At 37.3% G+C, this 23,797-nt stretch overlaps 3 protein-coding genes across 8 annotated transcripts; all 3 read right to left on the bottom strand.

The window, feature by feature from the left end:
• Nucleotides 1-694: 694 nt before the first annotated feature.
• Nucleotides 695-11,627, bottom strand: LOC113661393 (protein naked cuticle homolog 2-like). Of its 2 annotated transcripts, none has more exons than XM_047807626.1 (10): nt 10,085-11,627; nt 9,898-9,964; nt 9,739-9,821; nt 4,108-4,168; nt 3,879-3,964; nt 3,715-3,795; nt 3,436-3,568; nt 3,280-3,346; nt 2,374-2,501; nt 695-1,613 (listed from the first exon to the last, which is right to left on the bottom strand). In XM_047807626.1, exons 1-10 carry the CDS (start codon nt 10,124-10,126, stop codon nt 1,198-1,200), a joined length of 1,164 nt encoding a protein of 387 aa, XP_047663582.1. In that variant the 5' UTR covers nt 10,127-11,627; the 3' UTR covers nt 695-1,197. The 2 variants fall into 2 exon arrangements, with proteins under 2 accessions (XP_047663582.1, XP_027031363.2); XM_027175562.2 differs by having other exon boundaries at nt 9,938-9,964; nt 10,085-10,515.
• A 101-nt stretch (nt 11,628-11,728) lies between these two features.
• Nucleotides 11,729-14,138, bottom strand: gatad1 (GATA zinc finger domain containing 1). Of its 3 annotated transcripts, none has more exons than XM_027175585.2 (6): nt 13,681-13,822; nt 13,237-13,356; nt 12,848-12,970; nt 12,692-12,751; nt 12,411-12,594; nt 11,729-12,331 (listed from the first exon to the last, which is right to left on the bottom strand). In XM_027175585.2, exons 2-6 carry the CDS (start codon nt 13,318-13,320, stop codon nt 12,144-12,146), a joined length of 639 nt encoding a protein of 212 aa, XP_027031386.1. In that variant the 5' UTR covers nt 13,321-13,356; nt 13,681-13,822; the 3' UTR covers nt 11,729-12,143. The 3 variants fall into 3 exon arrangements, with proteins under 3 accessions (XP_027031386.1, XP_047664301.1, XP_027031385.1); XM_047808345.1 differs by lacking the exon at nt 13,681-13,822 and adding an exon at nt 13,455-13,473; XM_027175584.2 differs by lacking the exon at nt 13,237-13,356 and having other exon boundaries at nt 13,681-14,138.
• A 3,345-nt stretch (nt 14,139-17,483) lies between these two features.
• On the bottom strand, nt 17,484-23,541 carry lypla2 (lysophospholipase 2). Of its 3 annotated transcripts, none has more exons than XM_027175928.2 (10): nt 23,408-23,541; nt 21,523-21,614; nt 21,092-21,123; nt 20,795-20,860; nt 20,661-20,708; nt 20,493-20,563; nt 20,237-20,310; nt 19,930-20,031; nt 19,329-19,505; nt 17,484-18,956 (listed from the first exon to the last, which is right to left on the bottom strand). In XM_027175928.2, exons 2-10 carry the CDS (start codon nt 21,598-21,600, stop codon nt 18,906-18,908), a joined length of 699 nt encoding a protein of 232 aa, XP_027031729.1. In that variant the 5' UTR covers nt 21,601-21,614; nt 23,408-23,541; the 3' UTR covers nt 17,484-18,905. The 3 variants fall into 3 exon arrangements, with proteins under 3 accessions (XP_027031729.1, XP_027031731.1, XP_027031730.1); XM_027175930.2 differs by lacking the exon at nt 23,408-23,541 and adding an exon at nt 22,990-23,014; XM_027175929.2 differs by lacking the exon at nt 23,408-23,541 and adding an exon at nt 22,836-22,975.
• Nucleotides 23,542-23,797: the final 256 nt, after the last annotated feature.

Raw genomic sequence — 23,797 nt, 5'->3', positions numbered from 1 at the left:
TTATTGTAAAACTAAATAAAATGAAACAATAAATAAATGTGTTTTTTTAATAACAATATTTCAGAATTCAAAAAGGAACAAGCTGAATTATTTTTTTTAAATCTCTTGATGTGTGAAACCTGCCAAATATATAATATTAGATTAATATATTAATATATAATATTATGTATAATATTATCAGATATAATTGTATGATGGGCCAGATGTGGAGTTTGATATATCTGAGATAGAGGATTTCTTTGAAAGACTTTGGGCAGCTGAGGACAAACCAGGAACTTAGAAACATGACAACAGTTGTTGATGATCATCTAGGTAACAACATACAGTCGAGGACATGTAAACTTTTGAACTGGTTCATTCAGAAATTATTGTGGACTATCTATCTATCTATCTATCTATCTATCTATCTATCTATCTATCTATCTATCTATCTATCTATATACTAACTCTATATACTAACTATATATCTGTATCTATCTAATATAATATATATCAGATACTATATATCTGTTATGTGAAACAGCTTATTCAGGCAAGTACAAACAAAATGCAATTTGTAGACATCTGCTAGTTCCCTAGCTGACACTGTGTATAAAAATAAGCTCTACAGCCTATGTGTTAGTACACTCATATACAATATAAACACATATATACGTGTATGAGAGTACATAGAAATTCACACCCTGGCCTAGAATACTTATTATTGTTATATATTTTTAATGCGCAAATATGCAACAATTTCGACATACATTAGAAATATAGGTTGTATGAAAATAGTGGTTAGAAAATAGAAAATAAAATTTCCTATCAGTCTTCTGGGCTTGGTATTATACATAAAATGTATTACATTTTGTGCAAATACAGAGTTCTGCACAGTTTTATGTACAAGCAATGTAAGTTTTATGTTTATCAGAATCCACTGTAAATAATCGTACTGAATTTATACAAAAAGCTATTAAAACATTTATTATTAGTAGTAGATAATTAAGAAAAGAAAATGATGCATTACTACAACTAGCACCTTTGTTGCATAGTTTTTTAGACAAATGAAACTTTTGAGTTTTTCTTTCAAAGAAACACGGTCCCTTTCCAAATTTGATCCTGGAAAGAAATTAATAAAAAATTGTGTGCAATTTTCAGGGTCATCATCTGAACGCTTCAATTTCTGTGCCTCTATTTCTGAGGCACAGTCTGCAGTCAGGAGGAATAGTAATGGTGGTGATGGTGGTGGTGATGGTGATGCTCATGGAGGTGATGGTGCTCATGCCTCTGAGCCATGGGCATGAACCCACCAGGTGAAACACCTGTTCCAGGCTGAAGCTCCAAGTCTAACCCTGGATGAGGCACAAAAGCTGATGTGACATCACGAGGCCTGGCATTAACACGTTTATTGTGACTGTAGTGCAAAGGCTGCTGCTGGGGAGCAGGACGACAGCACCAGCTGACTGGGTGATGGCCATGTAGCCTGTTTGATTTGCGGCTCCGCAGAGACCTGAGAAATGGGAGGCGCTGGCCACCAGACTTCCCCAGACTGCCACGATATTGGGCAGAGCGTGTGCCATGTGTGAGGCTCTCCAGAAATTGCTCCTCATAGGGTGAGTGTAGTGTGTGATCTAAAATCAGATAAGTATTATCAACAAAGCTTCTCTCAAACTCTCCACATATTCACATGAGCACAGACAGACATATACATTTCTGAAATATGGCCTTTCAACAAATAGAGATGCTAAGTTTCCTAATAGGAGCCCTTTCTGATAGGAAAAAGAAATTAATTTTAAAGATGATGAAATCAGATAAGTATTATCAATGAAGCTTCTCCCAAACTCTCCACACACACACACAAACACTCATAATTTATATATTTATATGTAAAATATGGCCTTGAACAAATAGAGAAGTTTAGCTAGGTGCCATTTTTAATAAGAAAAACAAATAAATTATTCAAAGATGATGTAGGAAATATAACATCATTGCAATTTTATATTTTTTTTTCCCAAAGTGAGTAAAATAGCATAAATATAGAGAAAGCTCCATAAATATTCTTAGGTTTGCTGCTACTATTGGATATTGGGTTCTTGTGATCATAGCAAAGAGAATCTAGTGCACGGATGCTTTTAAACGGAATGTTGAAGATGGCTGTCTTGATTTCGTCGTTCCACTGACATAAGAATCCTTTATAGTCAATTTTTTTTTAAACGTGTGTTTGTGTGTTACATTAAATAAACCTTTTTAGTCTGATTTATCATAATTCTGACATGTGTACTCACGCGGCTGATTGAGATGTTAAAGCTGAAGTATTAGAAAGAAATACAATGTTTCATCGAACCCTATTAACATGGATAATATTGAGCTCAAAGTGTGCAGCAGTAATACCTGCATCAAATCTGGAGGTGTAGTTTTCAATCCCAGCCAGGTCTAAATAGTGGTTTCTGCGTTCTGTGTTCTCATCGATGCGGTAAAGTTTTTTCTCAGGACTAACAGCAGGATCTGTGCTCTGTCCTCTGTGGGGTTAAAAGGTTTATCTAAAAAACATCCAATACACTGTAACACAATGTTATGCTTTAGGCTGTAGATACATCACTTCCCTCATCAGTAACAGTAATCTGACTGAGGATGGCAATGGATCTGGAATCCTGGGAACACTCGGCACAAGGCACCCTGGGTAGAATGCCTTTGGACTGCAGGGCAACATGCCTCCACATTCATATCTATGAACAACTTAGTGAGCTATCAATCTATCTTGTTTTTAGAAGATGCATAGAATCCAAAGAATCAAGAGTTACAGCAGGGCAACTCTAAGGCATGGCAGGGCAGCAGGGCAATTCTACAGCAGTAGCTCAGAGGTTAAGATGTTTGATTACTGGAGGGAAGTTCCAAAAACCAGCACTGCCAATCTGCCAGTATTGGGCCCTTAACCATCAACTGTTTAGTTGTATTAATGAGATCATGTACAACCTGACTTCACTTCACTACATCGCTCTGGATAAAGGCATCTGCCAAATGCTGTAAATGTACATGTAAATGCTGTAGAATGCCTTCAAATCAAGTTACTACCTTTTGACGGGGTTGTAGGAGGCAGTACTACCTGCTGTGCATTGTCACATCACTTTACTGAGAAATCCATTGCTACTGTTACTTAGAAAAGAATCAAGTCTTAAATATTTTAGGCAAACCTATAGATGATCAACATTTACCCTAACATTTTCTCATTCCGAAAAAGTTTCAGTTCACATTCTGTATACTTCAAGCTGGAACTCACACTTTAAATATCAAGCTGACCTGATGTGAATGGGGTGGTTTTCCTCCAGCTGCTCCTGCTTGCTCTGTGGAAGCCTGATATCTCGTTCTAAAAGTGGATTAACGTTCCACCTGATCAATACTGTGTTCAATCACAAAAGCAAAATCTGTTCTCAATCATCTTGAGGAAAGACCTACCTTTTCTGTTGAAACTGGGTATTAAGGGTGTTATAGTCAATTTGACACGCAGAGTTTTGCTGTTGCAGAGTGCAGACTGTTTGACTGATGCTTCCACTACTTCATAGATAGTATGCATCAGGCTGGACATATCCTACAGCATAAGACAACACACACCCAAACTTTGACACACACCAAAACTACTGTTTATGTTTTTCCAAATCTATACAGAATGTTAGAAATGTTAGGTAGGAAATATTAGTTTTCCAAATCTATGTCAGAATGGCAGAAAGGCATTACCTCTTTGGTTACTCTGCCACTGTTGTCAAAGTCATACAAAGTGAACACCCACTCTTGGTGATTTTCATTACACTCCATGTCCTGTAGCAAAAGAAATTAAATTATCTCACACCGCCATAATCTCAATTATTTTTTCAGGGTGTCTTTTCAGGGTGTTCACTCACATCATTTTTTGCATTCCTCCTCGAGGGATCTCCCTTTTCTGGTTTGTAACTTTGGCATTCGGTTGCTCTCTCTGGTGGAAGGATTACTGCAAATGAAAACAAATCCAAATGAATAACATTTACTGTAAGTCCAAATGATTCAAACGGCACAGCTGGAAGACCACCACTGGTGATATTCAACAATATTTAAGTGTTACACTCTGAGAACCAATTGGATTATTAAACTTACCCTCCAGAGGGCAGTCATGATCCAAGAAGTGATCATCCTTTAGCTCTTCACCACATATATCCTGTGCAGAAAAGACAGAAAAAAGTGGGAGAACCAGTGAGAAAATAATCATGTTTGGGCGTTCTGTCTGTCTATCTGGCAGGGACATGAGCAGATGAGAGAGTTGGAGAATTCAGCACATCTGTAAAGCTGTGTAGTATATCCATGGTCAGAGGCTCAAACTTCAGCCAGCGCTTTCATATGTGTTCCAAGTTTGTGTCCTTTTTTTTCTTTTCTTTTTTTTGAAAAGCTGTGCAAACGTAAATTTGTCTGAAATACAATCCTCATGACAAACTCACATTTCATCCATGACTTTTTGCACTTTTTGACCACAAAATATAAGACTATAAAAATCATTCTAAAAATAAAAAAATAAAAAAAGGTTATAAACAATAAATGTGATTTTTTTTATCCTAATCTTTGCTTGGAACATGTAAAGCACACACACATACACAATCTTGTTCCACTTTGTTTGTCTTCGTTTACAATCAACCCCCTAATGTATCCTCTAAGAAGGAGAGAAAAAAGTTAACTTCATTCTTTGCACTCCTGTGGTCTCGAGCACAATTGTTTCCAGACTCTTTGCACTGTTGATGTTAGCAGGAGGAAGTAAAACAGCCTACAGTGCAAAACAGCTTGCCATCTCAACTAATCGCTCTGTTGTAATTTGCTTTATGTGGCCCTAAACGATGCAGAAGACAAGTCCCATCCCTGCAGGTCACCTCAGATATAAAAGCTGACTCTCTGGCCTCAAACCAGACTTATACAACACATAACAGGGTGGTCTAAAGATCTTACTTACAAACTACAAAACAAAAAGGCTGTCCCGAGAGATCCTGTGATGAAGCTGCAGATATATTTGTTGCTGCCTTTATGTGCACTAAATAAAAGGCAGGAAAGCGGTCATAACAGATAACTTACACATGTTTAGGAAAAATGGGTATTTTTGTTGGTTTATGTCATTTTGGTGGATTTTATCAAGATTATATATTAAGCCAGCAAAGTTTATGTTCTTAAATCACTACTTCACTGTCTTTTTAGAAGTAGATCTGGTTGCTGCTATAAAACATAAAAAGAGTATTTTACCACTGACTACTGGTTGTTCAGCTGTTGACCAAGTCACTGTAAGAAAACAATTCTGGCATGTGTAATGTCACCTGTTCAACTACCGTTACTAAAATAAAATACTGATTTTACTAAAATACATCAGCTTTATTTTTTTATATCAGAACAGTGAAAGGTATGGCTTTATTTGTAATACTGGAACTGCACTAAGTAATAAGAATCCATCATTTCCAGTGTCTTTTGCCAGGTGTTTACAAGTATTTGTAGTCCAATGATTCTGGTTGTTTTTAAGGCATTAATGCACTATCCTCTGATGCAACATGCTCTAAGTGTCAATGATAGATTAAATGTTAGTTCAACATTAGTAAATAATCACTTTACATTTACTAATCCCATAATACATAAATGTCCATAAAATGTCACATTCAATTTGTAAATTGCTTGGATGCATTTGTAATTTCTGCAAGGATATTTAAAGATGCCCCTAGTTATATATATTACCAACATTGGGGTACAATTCATTACCACCCTATATTATCTTTCAATAGCTTCATGTCCTGAAATGTCTTATTTCTTTTATTTATTTTTAAAAAAATCAATGAAATATCACTTAAACAGTAACTGTCTGTTTATAACTGTATAATTCCAGCTAAACGTTTTTCTCTCAGCATTTTTCATGTTACAAAAAAAAAATACAAACATTCACAAAGACCTCTTACCTAAAGTCCTTCACATGTCCAACTGGAAAGACTGGCTTTAACTGGCTCTGTTTGTTACAATCAATGCTAAACTGCATAAATGCACATTTCCGTATCAGCAGTTACATATTTAAAATCCGTTTGAGTGTTTGAATTAAAGTATAACTTGTATAGAGAACATCTTAGAACATTAAAGCTGGAACTACAGTTAGAGCTGCCATGAGAAATCACTCAATTCCTTCTGACCAACAGTTCTGAGTTTCCCAAAAGCATTGTAGCACATAGATAATGCAAACGGGAGAATGAGCATGTCAACAAACATTGGACTTGCTCTCTCCCAGTTAAGATGTTCTAAATTTTGCAAAATGCTTTTGGGAAAATAAAAGCCAAAGAACATGTCTGTTTTCAATGTGTTTTGATTTGGTTTGATCAGAAACAACAGAAAAATGGATCGCTCCTGATCCTAACACAGTTACCACTATCTATGCTACTTGTGAAGAATAATGAAATATGATAAATACTGTGGCATTCCTGACAGACTGCATAATAACACTACATACATAATTACAGTACACATTTAAAAGCCAAGCGTGCATGGCATATGTTTTTTCATATGATTTCTGCACCATAAAAATAGTACCTATGGAAACATCTGTCACACATATGAGTGACCCGCATCAAATTAAACTTCAAAGAAACAGGGACGTGCTTTGTCCCGGTGTGGCGGACACATGAAGTGACCGGTAGCAATGTGTGACCATAAATCCTAAAGTGCAGCCCGGTGCAGGAGAACAAAGCCCTTTGCAGATGAGAGCAGTGAGTGACTAACCTTTCTGCCAGTGATTTCTCTCATCATCACAGCCAAGCCATTGCCACGCTCTGCATGCTCTAGGGCCTTTCATGCGTACTCATGTTACCAGCATGAGGGGGGCCTTTTCCTGCCCTACACTGGGTGTCGCGAGACCATCCACCCCCACCAACCCTGATTCCTCTTCCACCACCCATACACACCACTCTCTGAACCCACTCACAGTGCTGGGAACAGTGGCTTGCTTTGTTTCAGTTTATTTCCTGTCACCAAACACCTGGACTAAAGCCTTATTACATGGGGTGGGGGGTTACAGTCATTGCATCATCACCAAACCAAAGCAGGTTAGGATACTGTCAGGATCTATGTTATGCTAAAACACTTTGTCCACTGATATGGAGTTTGTAGCTGTTATGGTTGCAACTCACAAGCAAAACTGAATCTTGTTTTACTTGCTGTGTTTGGGGAACAAGTGGAAAAATAAGTCAGATAAACAAAACTGCACCGTAGACCAAACAAAAGTGTCTTTATCCTCTGTCGTTGCTCACAAAAAAATTATATTACTAGTGAATATTTTAACACACAAATGAAGAGAAAAAAATCAGTTTTGAATAGTAAACAAAATATGGTTAGTACTAAATCTTTTTAGTTGACTACACAGTAAACAGAATCCACAGCATTGTCTTTTATGCCAGCATTCTTCAAGTCTGTCAAAGCAAACAGGTTTTGTAGTGAATGGAGCCTTTGTTATTCTGTTTAGTGAGTATCAGTACTTCAGCATGACTCACATTACTTTACAGAAGTGTTGATGGGAGACTTCAGAACATTTCTAGGATGTCAAGAATATAGACTTTGACACTAATCTATAAACCCATATATCACATTTCTCTTTATTAAAAGTTAGAAACAAGCTCTTTGTTTATTATACAAACACTGTTTCGTGCTAAAAATGATTCCGCGTTCTTAATGATATGTTATAATTAATAATTAAGTAATTTCTTAAGCTTTTTTTTTTTTTACCGAGCTTTTGTTTAGCAAGGTTACAACAGGTAAATGCTTAAAGATGATTTAAGGGAAATGGTGGGACATTAGCTGAAATGCACAACCATTTTGATCAAATCTCTAACACACAGTGTTAGCACTTGTGTTACTGCATGGAAGCAATATGAGAAACACAAAGGTCGACCAGTAATAGCTTGACAGAAATCTACTATTACGCTTTATGTTAGCTGCTTATATTTTGAGCCATATAAGTAAACAATTGATGGTCAACTTTATGCTTTTTCCCCCAAGACAGAGTCATGGCTCAGTGGCAGTGGCACATGTTCTCCCTTCCTGGCCTTTGAAGTGTGTCTGAGAGCGGAAAAAGGGTGAAAGAGGGGTTTCTTCCAGATTCTCCAAGAAAACACTGGATGCTTTGAGCACAGTGGCCAGGCTTTATGATTCACACAAAAGATAAATGTTATAATTAGATCCAGAGAATGCACAAATCATCCATGCTAATCTCATCTCCAGAAGACATAAAGGCCATTAAACTAATATTTTGTACATTTTCTGATTCTGATAAAGCTGATTTTAAATTTAAATGTATGCCTAATGAGCAATCCAGATGTGATGCTGGTAAGGAAAACTCCCTGAGATGATATTAAGAAGTAACCTTGAGAGGAACCCGAGTCAAACAGGAACCCATCATCATCTGGGTGACATTGGATATTGCAATTATAAAATAATTTCCCTTCTACAACTGTCCACAATAACAAAAAAATTAATTCTGTTATAAACTGTTCACTGTTATGTTCTGTGTGATTTACAATATAAATGAAGGAAAGTGAATGCAAGTGTGGTATTTTGCATTATGTGGTCTTGGACTAGCCCTTAGATCTTACATTATACCCTGATATACTCCATAAAATTTGAGCACAGATATCACAAATTTATATGTATATCAGTACGTGCTAACCAACAACAGATATTTATTAGACTGAGGCATGAGGAAACCTCTCATCCCAGCTACCCAAGTTCAGTCATCTCCATTTCATAAGTGGTCTCCCACAACCCTTTGTCATGCCACTCCTCCCACAGATTACACCTCCTTCTTCCTCCTCCAACCACTTCCCCCCATTTTCCCAAGCCAGCCTCTCTCTGTTTTCAAAACCAGTACCAGATGTGCAGTGGAGCTGAATTCAAGGGCCCTGTTCTTCTGGATGCAAGCCATATGTATTTCACACTGGGATGAAGGTTCCAGGCTCAATTGAGAGAATAAGAGGGCAAGAGAGACAGGAAAAAGCACCTTTCCCATACACCATTTAAGAGCCTAGTCCATCTGCATAGAGTAGAGATTTTTTAATCCATTAAAAATGAACCCTGCTGAGAATGCTTGAATATTGTCTATTATGAAAGACTCAACAGGCCCTACAATAGAAAAGCATCTAAAACATTTGAATATCAATGTTGCAATAGTACTAAATTATATACTGTGGACACATTTACACACCAAAAAAAAAATAAATGCTGAAATTGCTGATATTGTGATATTTACTATTTAGGATACTATTTATTTAATATTTAGTTATTTAAGGCGCCCATCTTCTGAGGACACTATGGCAGAATGATTACATATAGAACTCATATTACTGTTCATATTACTGCTCGTTCGTTTCTAGGGAGTATCTCATTAAATAGCCTACGTGCGTTCATGAGAGGGGGGGGGGCAGAGAGAGAGAGGGGGGGGGGAGACAGAGAGAGAGAGAGAGAGAGAGAGAGAGAGAGAGAGAGAGAGAGAGAGAGAGAGAGAGAGAATGAGAGGGGGAGAGAGACAGACAGAGAGAATGAGAGAGACAGAGAGAGAGACAGAGAGAGAGAGAGAGAGAGAGAGAGAGAGAGAGAGAGAGAGAGAGAATGAGAGGGGGGGGGGTCTTATTTTTACTCCTTTATTGATTGATATCACCTTTTGTAATAACGACTGTATGTTAGTGAATAATGTTAATAAGGGCAGTGCTAAATAGGTGTGTTATCGTTTACCTGCTTGTATCGGATCCTGTCTGAGCCGCTGAGATGAACCGACTCTTCCTGCAGGAGTGAAGAGCCTGTCGTCAAAGTGCCTCCTGAAATTAGAGGAATACAAAAATGTCCAAAAAAAAAAAAACTTGCTCAGCAACGCAAAATATCTAGAATAATAACCTCTAAAAACGGGATGTTGAACATTACGCAGTTTACACACCTTCTGGACTCTCCCTGCGTTTACACGCTGAAAAGAACAGAAAACAGGTGAAATAACAAAATAGTCCGAATATACACTATATAATTCACTTACACTGTATCTCTGTTAAACGTTAATCACACACACACACACAAAAACACATCTTACCATTTTTCGACTGTAAATGCCCCATATTCCTGTTTTAACCATTAAATTAGCCTGTTAGGAAAATCTGAAGTTTTCTCTTTGCCATGATTAAAGTGACAGGGCTGCATTTAGGATTGTCCATAACGTGCAGTAATATACTGAAGTTGTGTAGATTCCTGTGTGAGAATGTTCCACTTGAGGCTTTTGACCCCCTCCCACCTTCTAGACGCGCCTCTCTGCACTCATTGGTTATTGAGCAGCAACTGGAGCCTGTTTATTAACTATACTACAAGGCCAAAAGTGTGTGGACACCTGACCATAACTCTTCTTTGGTGTTATAATAATCTCAAATCTTCTGGAAAAGTTTACTGCTAGATGTTGAAGTTTGGCTGTGAGGATCTGTGTTCATTCAGCCACAAGAGCATCACTGAAATCAGGACTGGGGTGAAAATCAGTGCATCTGAGTTCAGCCTAATTTTAATTACCTGTGATTTCTGTTATGGGTCTGCATTTGTATGTAGATAATATTTGTTTGTGTATAAAATGTTTTTAAAAATGCAACCAGATTATAAAAACAGGTTGAAAGCATGCACACTATATGTAATGTTAAATGTTAATTTATCTGCTTATAATAGGTTTTATTTACTAACCTTCATGGACAATTCAAGAATGCATTCAAGAACTCAGGATTTAGACAGTAATAATTATGTGATATGAAAGGATAAGTGATATCAGCAATAAGAAAGGATGTGGGTGTGCTGCTACACCCTCTAGTGAGCTCCTGGTGACAGTGTTTTTTGGAGGTAAACAGGAAATTGTGATCATTCAAACACATGAATTTAAAAAAGAATTCCAGTAAAAAATTACAATAATTTGATATGGAGCTAAAATAAAGGGAGGTTTGAACAATCAGTTATGAACAATTACATACAAATAATGCACACAAGTGAAACACTGGCTATATTTAACCGTTCATTCAACCAAAAGCATTCGATTTTAAGGCAGAAAAACATTTTATAACCTGCTGTAAGGTAAAGTTTGTGGATGCCTGAATATCACACCTCACTTTATGCTATACTGTTTCCACAAAATTGGAAACTCACAATTACATAGAAAGTCTTTGTGTGCTGTAACCTAACAATTTTTACTGCTCATCACACCCATGTCCAAAGTGCTTTGAACATGTAGTAAAAATCAAATGTGGTTCATCTGAATGTAACTCCCAGATGGTGTGGGATTTTCAAAATATTAACACTAAAATCCATTCTTTGATGGAGAATGTGACCCCATGTGGGATCATTATCAAGGCTTTATATTATCTCTAAGATCCTAGAAAATATCTTTAGTAACACACACACAAACACATTTTATATATATTTTGACATACAAATATATATAGCACAATTTTTTAAATGCCATTTTTTAACCTATTTGATATAACTTTCTTCCTCATATCATCTCAGGGAGTTTTTCCTTTCCACAGTCACCTCCAGCTTGCTCACCAATGATACATGTTAGAGATATATAGTATTTTAAATTAATATTTCTATACTGTAAAGCTGCTTTGAGAATTGTGAAAAGCACTATACAAATAAAATGAATTATTAAATGAATGGGATCAATTAAATGTAAATTTGATCTAAGAATTGCAAATATATATATATATCTCAATGGACCATAGGAATTATTTATTTTCATTTATTTTTTTCTGTTTAACAAATGACTGACTTTAACAGATACTTTATTTATAATGACATGTTTCTTCTTGAACATCAAACAGAGAGCTATGTCCAACTATTTAGATATTTACAATGCTTAGGTTTAGATATTTACAATGGTCATGGTTCATGAGGTCCCCTACAGAACTACCCTGTTACATTTAACAATACAAAGCATTATTCTTTCCACGATGTGTCGGTGTAAATGAGCATAGTTTTCACATGTCACCTGGTAACAGCCTAACTATTAAACAGTTACTGGAAGGAACATCAACATTTTCAACAAAACATTGAGGAGAAAGAACCTTTTGCCTTTGACATACAAATTTTTTCTTAATCAATATTTGAATATTGATTTCAGTTTAATTACAACCAAGAGTTTCTTTTACTGCCATAGTGGGTGTAGGTCCAATATGGGTCCAAATGTAGCCTTTTTCTGGCCGATTAGGTATTGTTGGAAATGGGGAGCTCCTTGACTTGAAATATTCTGATGGTGCATGGCAAACAAATTCAAGGTATTCCATTTTTCTGGGCAAATCCTCTTCCGGACCTATAAAATGAAAACATTTTTAACCTTTGTACATATTGCCAGTGTGTCTCTGATTTAAAATGCTGTATATAAAACTTACCAACTATGTAAGTGCCAGGATCAAAGTGATCTCTTGGACTAGACTGTGTAGGGATCAGCCATGTTAATGCAGCACTTTTCTCGCAGTACTGGTCCTGAATAAAACCACGGATCTGTGCAAAATAAGGTTTGCCATCCTCTTCGTCTGTTACCTTTATCACATCTCCTATCTGATAGTAAACACCCTGATGGAAGACAAAATGTCATTAAGTTAGAGACCTGGAAAAATCCTGAGATCTGTTTTTACCTTGTAGAAGATTGAAGATTGTAAGAAATATTTACCTTGTAGAAGATAGACTCTGACGTGATTATGGTGGACACAGACTCAGGAGCTTTGATAGGCTGAGTGATCAAAAGAATAATCATCTTTCACCGAATATGACAGACTTGGCAGGAACTTAAAAATATCCTAATATTTCACCTTAAATGAGAACTTACATTTTTTAGTTTAAAAATATGCCGTCTTCCTTTCCCTTTCGATGAAACTTTCTTCTCGGATGCAGGAGCCTTATACTTTGTGCTTCTTAATCGTGCTGATCGTCTGTGGATTTCCTGTTTAGACTGTATAAACACCGTTGTACACACATAAATCTTTTGTGTTCAATTAAATTAAAATATGTATCTAACCAACATTAGGGTGTTTTCACACTTAGAAGTAAACACTACTTATGGCACGTATACAAGAGCCACAACCTAACTTTTTTTTCTGTTCCCTCAACCCTCAGCCATTCAGATCTTTTTGAAGCCATTTTGAATTCCATTACCTGTAATTTAGTGTTACACAGATTGGGATTGAGTACTAATGAAATAAATTTGTACAATTGTACCAGCTCCGATTGTCTTCCATGCCACGAAGATGCTGGACCTCCGCTGAGATGAGGCTGACTCTGTGACTCTGGATCCTGAGACATCTAGAGATCTACCAGCTCCAGTTAGACTCTGCTATACTAAAGAGGAGACACCAATTCCATGTGGTGCTTTAAGGACAACAACCTCCTCACCAATACAACATTTATCAAACTGTATATTTATAATCATGTGTCACCCCTATGAGGATGAGGTTCCACTTTGAGTCTGGTTCCTCTCCAGGTTTCTTCCTTTACCATTTAAGGGAGGTTTTCCTCACCTGAGTCACCTCAGGCTTGCTCATTAGGGATAAATACAAATGCATTTAAATAGATCTACTGTTAATCTTGAACTTTTGTATGATATTAATCTTAATAATAACCTTCTGTGTGATGTGTATGTTCTGTATTGAGCTGTGTACAAACCTGCTTGCCCCCACCATTGCTCTGCTGTGTATTGGAGGTCACCACCAGTCCTGATACTCCTGTGATGTTGCTTTTAGCTGTACAGTTGTTACAAAGGATTTCACCCTGGTTTCCCTTTTTCCACATCGATGACGAATTCGTCTTGCAGACAGCACAGCATGGCTTCAGTCCAAGAGGCATCGTTTCATTACACAAAAAAGAAAAGAAACTAAACTAATTTTGATCTTTGCTCCTTTCTGCTTACACACTAGAGCACGCCTGTGTAACCGAAACCCACAGTTACCCCTAGACAAAACTATGAATACACAGTTTTTCCTAACCTTTTTTTTTTGTTGCAAAAACATTAAAAACAAACAAAACCGCCCTTGCGTTCTTTACAACGTAAAAGTAGCTCTTCCGGGTTACTACTTCCGGGTCGAGTACATAATAAAAGACGCCTGCTCAATTTAGCACTATAACACTCACTCACTCACTCACTTTCTACCGCTTATCCGAACTACCTCGGGTCACGGGGAGCCTGTGCCTATCTCAGGCGTCATCGGGCATCAAGGCAGGATACACCCTGGACGGAGTGCCAACCCATCGCAGGGCACACACACACACTCTCATTCACTCACGCAATCGCACTATAACACACTATAATGAAATCAACTGTTTACGCTAAGATAAAAAGAGCACTATCACTGCTTTGAAACATGTAAACCAAGTAAAATTATAGCCGTTATAGGATAAATACCTCAAAATAATTTACCAAAAGCAACTGAGGTGTAATATGGCACATGGTATGGAGTCAGGGCTCTCAGGCAAGAGTGACATCTCAAACCACCCACCAAACACAACAATGGGGGTGATACACTAACACTGATCACTAACCAAATACAGAGTATTTATTAAATTTCCATTTATTAATATTTGTGTGTGTGTGTGTGTGTGGTTAAGGTGTTCGACTACTGATCGGGGTCATTGTTTCAAATTCCAGGTCCAAGTTGCCACTGCAGGGCTCCTGAGCAAGGCCCTTAACCCTCAATTGCTCAGGTGTATAAACTGAAATAATAATTTAAAAAAAATTAAGTCACTCTATGGGGGGCACGGTGGCTTAGTGGTTAGCAAACCACTCACACCTCCAGGGTTGGAGATTCGATTGTTCGATGTTTCCTCCGGTTTCCTCCCCGGTCCAAAGACATGCATGGTAGGTTGATTGGCATCTCTGGAAAAATTGTAATCTGAAAATCTGTAGTGTGTGAGTGAATGAGAGTGTGTGTGTGTGTGTGTGTGCCTTGCAATGGGTTGGCACTTCGTCCAGGGTGTATCCTGCCTTGATGCTCAATGACGCCTGAGATAGGCACAGGCTCCCCATGACCCGAGAAGTTCGGATAAACAATAGAAAATGAATGAATGTACAGTAAGTCACTCTGGATAAGAGTGTCTGCTATATGCTGTAAATGTACAACTAGGCGGTTCTCAAACTTTTTGGGCATGCAGCCCCCCTTGTATACAGTGCAATTCCCCCCCCCCCCCTCGAATATTTACGCCATAAAACTTAATATTTGAATTAAACAAAACATATTAAATTATACAATGTAGTGCTGTTGCTAAGTAGCCTTATTTTTCTGAGATTTAATTGCACAGAATTTATTATAAATTCATTATTTTATAAAATGTCATAATCCTGGCACCATCTCAGCACTGCCAGTTTGAGAACCACTGGCCTAGACAACTTGTTCTGAGCAGGTGTTGTCAGTGAACAGGCTGTAAAACTGTTGGCTAAGTTACAGACACTCATGAAAAACTGATTCTGATTATCTGGGAACTATCTCTAACAGCAGTCAAAATGTCATTGTGTCAAACAAGTTACAACAGGAGATCATGACTTACTCTGTGCTCAAAGTGATGCTTGCAGCTCCAGTGGTTTCCTCTGTGGGTGAACTAGGATGATGCTGAACAATTCTATTGTGTAGCCTCTTTTTTTTGATTGGCTGATAAGTGGCAGGCTCGACTAAGAACTCCAGGGAAGACGCTAATTTTTTATTTAGGTCCACACTGTTAGACCACTCTATGAAGTTTCCCCTGACCATTAAAGAAAGGTCTTATTCATTTTATTTACATTCATGGTAAGTTGCTGTTTAAAATCATGATCCAGTAACTGCCCCCTTGCTACTGAGGAACAGGAAATTACACATATTTCTTGTGAAATAATGCTGGCAGTGTAAGCAAAAGTAGTACACACATCTTTGTATTATTACAACCAGTAACCATCCAAAAAAAGATGTTCTGAGTACTGAGTACTTTAGAACACATAATGCTGCCTTGAGCATATTTTCCCCCCGATTTGTTTTCACATCTCTCTGTAGCATGGATTTATTTTGCTTATCAAGTAATTGCTGTAATTGTAATTACAGCAATCTGTAATTGCTGACCCTCATTGTGACCATTGTGAGGTGTAGTCACTTTTACACTCCTGAGGAGCGGCACTAATCAAGTCCACACAGTTGTGTAACACTTCCAAGTCTGCATTTTTGGTGGATAAGTAATAAAATAGGAGCATGCATAATTTTTTAGAGCTTATTTTCTCTTCACTGCTGACCTTGGATCTAAGCTGTTCCTTGGGTTATTTACAATGACTAAATCTGCATTCTGTGCCCAGCTGTTTTCAAAGTAAATATTACAGAAGCAATTGACGTTCTTTTCTTTCCTTCATATCGTAACGCACTGACTTCCTCTATTTATTTAATACAATATGCTGATGAAGAGCTTAGAAAGGCTGTATTGAGTGAAAATAGTAATGGGATATACTTTTGAACAATGGGATGTCTATCTTGGTCTCATAAGGTGCCACTAGGAGTTTTGCAATTATGAATAATCTCCCATAATTAGAAGATAGTAATTTTAATTCTTAAGTATTCTAGGAAGATTTGTGCAATTAGGACCCAGTAATTTGCTCAATTGTTCCAGTAATGATCTGATTTCTGTTAGATATAAACACATGAATACACAGAACAATTCCCTGAACAACTACAAAATCATTTATATTGATGCAGTTGCAATCATTTGCAAAGAGCTTCAGTACAGTAAAATCTATTCATAAGTAGATGTGATTTTGTGTTTAGCTGTGAATACACAGTACACAATCCCAGTCTGTTTCGCTTGCATATATTATTCTGAGCATGTATAACAGCACAAAGAAAGACAAAAAAACTTCAAGACTATTATATTGCTGCAGTTTGCATTATTTATTCCACATACAAGTGTCTAGGGAAAATATTAAAGAACTAACTGTCCCTCAGCACATTCAATAAAATAAAGACACAGATGACAAAGTACAACATAATTTTGAAAATTAGCACAAATGATAAAACATCAACTAATGATTACAGTACAACTCAAGAGGAAAACACCCTTAGATAAGTTCACTGTTTCACCCACATTTTTAAAAGTTTTTGCTCAGCAAGCACAGCCTGGGCACACCACATTCTCACTGACAACAAGCCTTGAGACCCCATACACACTACTGATTTGAACCAATTGTTACTAATAGTTGTTACTGCAAAAAAAGGGGGTTGCTAAATGCAGATAGGCCAGTATGAAAGCAGAAGCCAAAAAACACAGGACTTGAGAGAAAAAGTCATAATTAATTAAGTAATACTATTAAGATAAAGTGGTGAAAAGCATCAAACTACAAGTGAGAAATAACATTCAAACAACAATCTGTTGTTAGATTTAATTTAAGCTGCTTTAAATGTTTAAAATTACATAAAATAATGAGACATAGAGATGAACCATGTTTGAAGTTTGTAAACCATGTCGAATGCAATTAATTTATGGATCCTAGTAAAGTTCCTTTTGTTATTTGATTAAAGACAAACTACACATGTTGCATTTGCTGTTGTTCAGCCTTTGTAACCCTGACCTTTCACATTTTAACCTGGCGAAGTGTAATATTTATGCAGATAATGAACGAATGATCTTCCCCATTACCCCACCATAAAATGCCACAATCAGAGATAAAATCAGATGAACATGCATGACAGCTGAACCCTACCACCAAGAGATCAGGTTTTGCATTTGTTTTTGCTGCACAAATCCCCAGCAGTGGCTTTATTTCATCTGGTGGTCAAGGAAAAATGTAGTAATTGGAAAATACTTTTGTACACAGGGATTTGAGATGATGCCACCTGGAGTGATGTACACTAATAATATACAATACAGCTTTTCCCACTTTTCGAAAAATGCACCATGACTGAGTTTTACGTTTCTTGTTAAAAAAATCATGGCTATGCTAAATACTCTGTTCCTGACCTATTAGGCGTAGTAATATATGGTACAGTTGCAAGCAGCCTTTCTAATCAAAATTCATTAAATACATGAATGATTCTCTTAAAAAACAAAGCATGATGGAAAATTGACATAGTTCATTCATTTGGTTTATTTCAGCAGTTTTGTTAGGTTTTATTTCAATTGTATCAAACCCAAAAGAAAATATTCAGCGTAAACCAGAGCACCAGGAGGTAGCATGGTGCTTCTCCTCCTTCCCTGCCATCATGGACTGAGAGCAGCATGCAGTACAGTGTGGCATGAGTCACTCCAGACGGCAGCAGTTACAGTGTAGCAGAACAATGCTCTCATCGTAAAGCACGTGTGAGAGGAGGGGAGCAGGGGAAGGGAGGGACAGAAAGAGAGGGAGAATAAAATGTGCAGAAAAATGGTTTAGCATTTCAGTGTTGATGGGAATGTTAAATGAAAGGCAGCAATTCTCCCAAATATGGTGGGGTACTACTGAGTAAATGTGTTGACCGTTAATGTGTGTGCACTGAACATTACATCATGTACAATGACACAGAATCTCAATTTACTGTCCATTATTTGAATATGAATTTACAAAGCAAGGCATGAAACACCAATGAAGGGACGTCTTCACATTTTGTACAGAGAGATGAGTATGCCTCTGTTTGCAAGTGTGAATGTATGTCTGTGTGTGTGTGAGAGAGAGTGCGTGTGCTGTGTATGTATGTGTATGTATGTGTGTGTGTGCTGTGTATGTATGTGTGTGTGTGCTGTGTATGCATGTGTGTGTGTGCTGTGTATGCATGTGTGTGTGTGCTGTGTATGCATGTGTGTGTGTGCTGTGTATGTATGTGTGTGTGAAATAGGGGACCCTTATGGCTGTTTCCTTGTGGGAGAATGGCAGGTCAGAGGTGAGAGGTTGTTGACTAAGGGTCACAGTAAGGTCAGATTCGGGGCAATTGCTTCTCAATGAATTCCTTCACGGCTGACATCTCCTGCGCACAAACCCACATAGACCAAGAGAGCATTACCAGAAGTACATCTATAGCATATTACTACAAAAAACTTCTAAAACTGCTGGGACTTGATGAACGTAAGTAGGTTATGACTTCCTCCTGGGTTACTTCATTTGAATTTGAAATTTTAGGGGATTTAAGAGTCCACTATTCAAATAACTACAAATGGCAAAACTCCCAACTAGTTGACTAGTGCACAAAGGCTGCTGTTGGACTTAGTGTATTATGTTTCTGTAAGAAAATTATAGTGTACATGAAAATCAAACTTCAAAACTGTGTTCAAAATTTATCAGAGCACTTTAAAAGTAGCAGATCTGCTGTTTACAGTACACATCACCTGAGAAGACTCACCTGAGGGCAGGAGCTGTGCATGAGCCCTGGGTAGGTGCGGAAAGTGACTTTCTGTGGGGACACAATGGTCTTGAGCTTCTCAGCCGTCATGGCCCCAAAATGCGATGGAATCATCGGGTCCATCTCACCATGACATTGCAGAATGGGGATATCCTTGTTTGCACTGCCACTTGCTGCCTAATGAAGCAACAACATCCACAAGCTTGTTCACATGGGATGCATTAAGGCTACACCTAAAAATGCCAGATCTGATTTCCTCTTTAAACACATGAGAGTAGCTCCTATCAAATGCTGAAATAAGAGATAAAGAGTCTAGAAGAATAAACATGGTAGACATACTCTCTCCTGATAACCGCAACAACACTATCCATGTTTAATCTGACCCGATTAGTATACACAAGTTTAATGCATGAATGACAGTGTGGACCATAAAAAATACATTTTGTTTTTACTGATCTATATCTACATCCATAAAATCTGAGCATATGACTATAAAAAAAAAAAACACGAATTAAATAAAAATAAATGTTTACAAAACACTCAACACAATCACACTTGTACCTCACACACAAACACACACACAAAAACTCTAAGCTCTTACCTGTGGAAAGGTCTTATGAAGTGGTAGCCAACAACTTAGAGCCACTACACCTGCTAGCTTCTGCTGAGAGGTGAGAGCGGTGTACAGTGATAGCGCTCCACCCTAGTGAAACAAAGAATGCAAAAGACTTTCAAATAAAAAAACAAAACACTACTAGAGACTGGATGTAAATTCACAAACAAAAAAAAACACGAATACAAAATTCCAGAAAATACCTCTGTATGTATGTGTATGTGACAAATAAAAATTGATTTGACCTATATTTCTATATGGGAAATATTCTGGGACAGACAGGCATTTGTCTCACCTGAGAGAATCCACCGAGGAGAATACGGTTAGAAGGTATACCATTTTTTGTCTCGTGGTCAATAATGGCCTTGACTTTACAAGAAAAAGAAAATAAATCTTTGGTCAGAATACTGTATCATCAAATTATTTTATGGTAATTCTAAAAATGTGATGTTTCGGGAGCAAATCCAACCATCAAATCAATTCAACTGTTAAACAACAATTATTCTTCAACATGTGAGTTTTTGCCTGTTATGCTTTCATTTGTTACTTACTGTTTTCTGCTGCTCTCTTAATGCCGGCCTCATCCTCTGGAGCTTCTGGTGTTAGACCCATCAGGTCAAACCTAAAAAAAAAACTCCCGTTACTGCACACAAGTCGACAGAAAGCTTTCTATAGAAATATTCGAACCTTACTGTTATTACGATTAGAAAATGTCTTACCATGATGGCATGGTCATTTTCATATTGAGTGTAACTGGGATTCTGGGTCTATAGGAATAAACAAATCACTTTGTAACTAACAGTAAATATATAAAATCCTCCAGCAAAGTGCTTGTATATATCAAGATACCTACGCATGTGGGCAGATGTACTTTATGTAGGGCAGTCTAATGGATGTCATGGCATCAGCCCAGCCATGCCTAAAAAAGTGACAATTTTAGTAACACAGCTGGTCATAAATGTGTAACATGTCATGCATGTCTTATTCTACACAATGGTTTAACAATTAAAGTCAAAACAATAATACTTTTCCCCATTTTAATCAATGTCTACATGACTTATGCTTTAATACTATATGTATTCGATATACAGTTTAACTGTCAACCAACGTGGGTCTTCTTTTTTAGACAGAGGCACAAATCAGAACTCACCCAGTATCACCAAGACCATGAAGGAAGATTACCTGTGGTGAGAAAAAAAAAAAAAGGAATGTCTAAATGTGTAACATTGAAAAGCTCGAGAGATCTGCCAGGTTATCAGGTACAAATGTTCAGCTCATACAACTGCCATTCCAAGTCTCTGATTAAAAACATGTATCCTTCAGCTGCTGAAGGCGGGGTGTTTAGATTTTTGTCCAAGGTGGTTTAGTTAAAGCCAAATGTGTAAATCTACATGAACTAACACATCTATAAACAAAAGTGAAACCCGAATTAAAAAAATAAAAAGAAGTGAAATAATTGTCGTTCTTTTCCTCATATCAGAGCCAAAATACTTCACCCCAGGTTAAACAGTCAGATAAATATTCAGTATTCTCAAATCATATGTCTAAGCATGAAATATATTTTCTCTTTCAGTCTCTCACCGCAGCAGTCTCCTTCTCTGTCCCAGATATGGTCACAGCCTCGGCAAGCAGCGGCACAGACATGTTGTTGCCACACATACACTGGAAGGGTGCTTTCAGAAAACATTCAGAAATTTTTATATTAGAGGTAATACAGCTCTGGCACGATGTAGGGGGATATAGACAGAAAACAGAAAATGTTCCCAATGCATTTACTCAGCAGATTGGGAGTTAATTAACTTGAGTCCATGAACAGAACAGTCTACATATTTAGTATTCCTCATAACTATTTAAACAGACAAGAGAAATGCAATACTTAAAGTGCTAATAAGTAAAGCGGAAAGCAGTTAATGTGTAAACCTTGGACATAAATCCAGGCTTTCTGAACAGTTACACAAGCGAGTCTTCAGGATGTAAATCCATCATGGAAATAAGGCAAATATTTTGACTGTCCAAGCTAGTAAAGCTTGCCTGTTTTGTTTAATAGCACTAGCGGAAAACTAAAACAGAGGTCAATATCTGCTTAGACATGATTATAGAATGAATTGAACATATGAGATAAAATCGCTGATATTTTAAATTTGTCAGTACACTCAATATATATTGGTTAAGCGCTAGCATTAAACTTTTCTTTGCAGGCACATAAAAAGCACACAAAGGAGACTACATGCCACTTTAACAGCTTTTAAGTCTGAGAGCAACACAAACCCATCTGTGAGCTGCTTTAGTCACATCTCTGCTATCACGAGACTTCAGCTGACTTAAATTATATACGATAAAACAAGCTGCCGATTGTGAAATTTTTTTGTTTGTTTTTAAAAATGATTATTTAATGGTTACATCGATGAAACAGAACTCATTTGGATCTTAAAATACAAAGATATTCAGACAATAAAATAAGAGATTGCGTTCACACTTTGGTTCTTTACTACATACAGATTCTGATTCTGAAGTATGAATCATCTAAGCAAAATTCAGACGTCTTCTAATCACCAGTCCATGCAGGTGACCTTTTAGGCTTTTTGAGACCTTTTTCACTGTTTTTTTTTTTTGTTTGTTTGTTTGATTCTGTTCATGTCATGAACACTCATGAAAATCAAAAGCTTTCAATGTGGTATGAATAAGAGAAAGTGTCTTAATCAAGGAGTGTGTAAAGCTTTACAGCCTTTTACAACATTTTATTTTTTCATTAGACCTTTCCAAATCTGAAAATAGATTTCGGACAATTCCTGAAAGATCCAGTCATTATAACTATAGTGCAACAAAACAAAAGAAACCATCAACACCCCCAAACAGCACAGTATATAATAACTGTATAGAATAATTATCAGTACCTTTTTTACCAGATGTATATTTGGGCCTCAGGTACAGTCACTATTCACATCACATGCAAAATTATAGCCTCGATTCACCGATATTAGACTAAAATTCTTAGATAATTAATTATTATTAAATAAAGAGCGACGTGTGCGACGCCTTGAGCCTTACTTCATTTGCTATTCAGACTAAGAGGAAGAAGAATAGACTGGAAAACCACGGGGTGGGGAGAAGTAATCATCCTGACTCATTCATCTATACAGCAGCCCAGCTTAATTGTTCAGGTAGCTAACAGTCATAATCACCACAAATAATCAGCTTAATCCTGCTTAACCAGTCAGCACCATATTCTTCCACAGAGCCCAGAGAGTGATACATGCAGCTAGCTGGCTGTATTGTTTGGCTAATCCTTTAGCTTCATTAGCATTAGCTAGCCTCATTAGCATTAGCTCAGGAGCCGAGCTGCCGCCTCGGTTCAACAATCACAAATGCTCCGATTCGAACTGTTTATTACAACGTTTCTTGGTTACGATTAATTAAAAAAGATAAATAGAAATGAAGGCCCAGCCTTGTAAATCCATACACTTACCGCTTGCTATCCCGGGTCACAACGGAACTTCCGCTGCTTGTGCCGGAGATGGGCGGGGAAAACTCGCCATGTCACAGCCAGCGCCAGCGCGCGCGCGCACACACCCACCCCTCCAAATAGGGCGAAAAGATGGGAACAATCTGTATTTTTGTACTTTGTATAAACTACAAAACGTTTATATGCAAAGCATTCATACTTCTATTATAGTTACTTACAAATACCAAATACTTAGTAGTTGATAGATATATATATATATAATATTAAGAAGTCTAAACTACAGTTATTCATCACTCTCATTCATCACTCACTCATTTATCACTCACTTACACATCACTCACTCATTCTCTAATTAACTCATTCACTCACTCACTCATTCATTTATTCACTCGC

Source organism: Tachysurus fulvidraco, chromosome 24 (assembly GCF_022655615.1).
Source record: "Tachysurus fulvidraco isolate hzauxx_2018 chromosome 24, HZAU_PFXX_2.0, whole genome shotgun sequence".
NCBI classification, from domain to species: Eukaryota; Metazoa; Chordata; class Actinopteri; order Siluriformes; family Bagridae; genus Tachysurus; species Tachysurus fulvidraco.
Note: the sequence above shows the minus strand (reverse complement) of the source record. Positions and strands in the feature narration are given on the sequence as shown.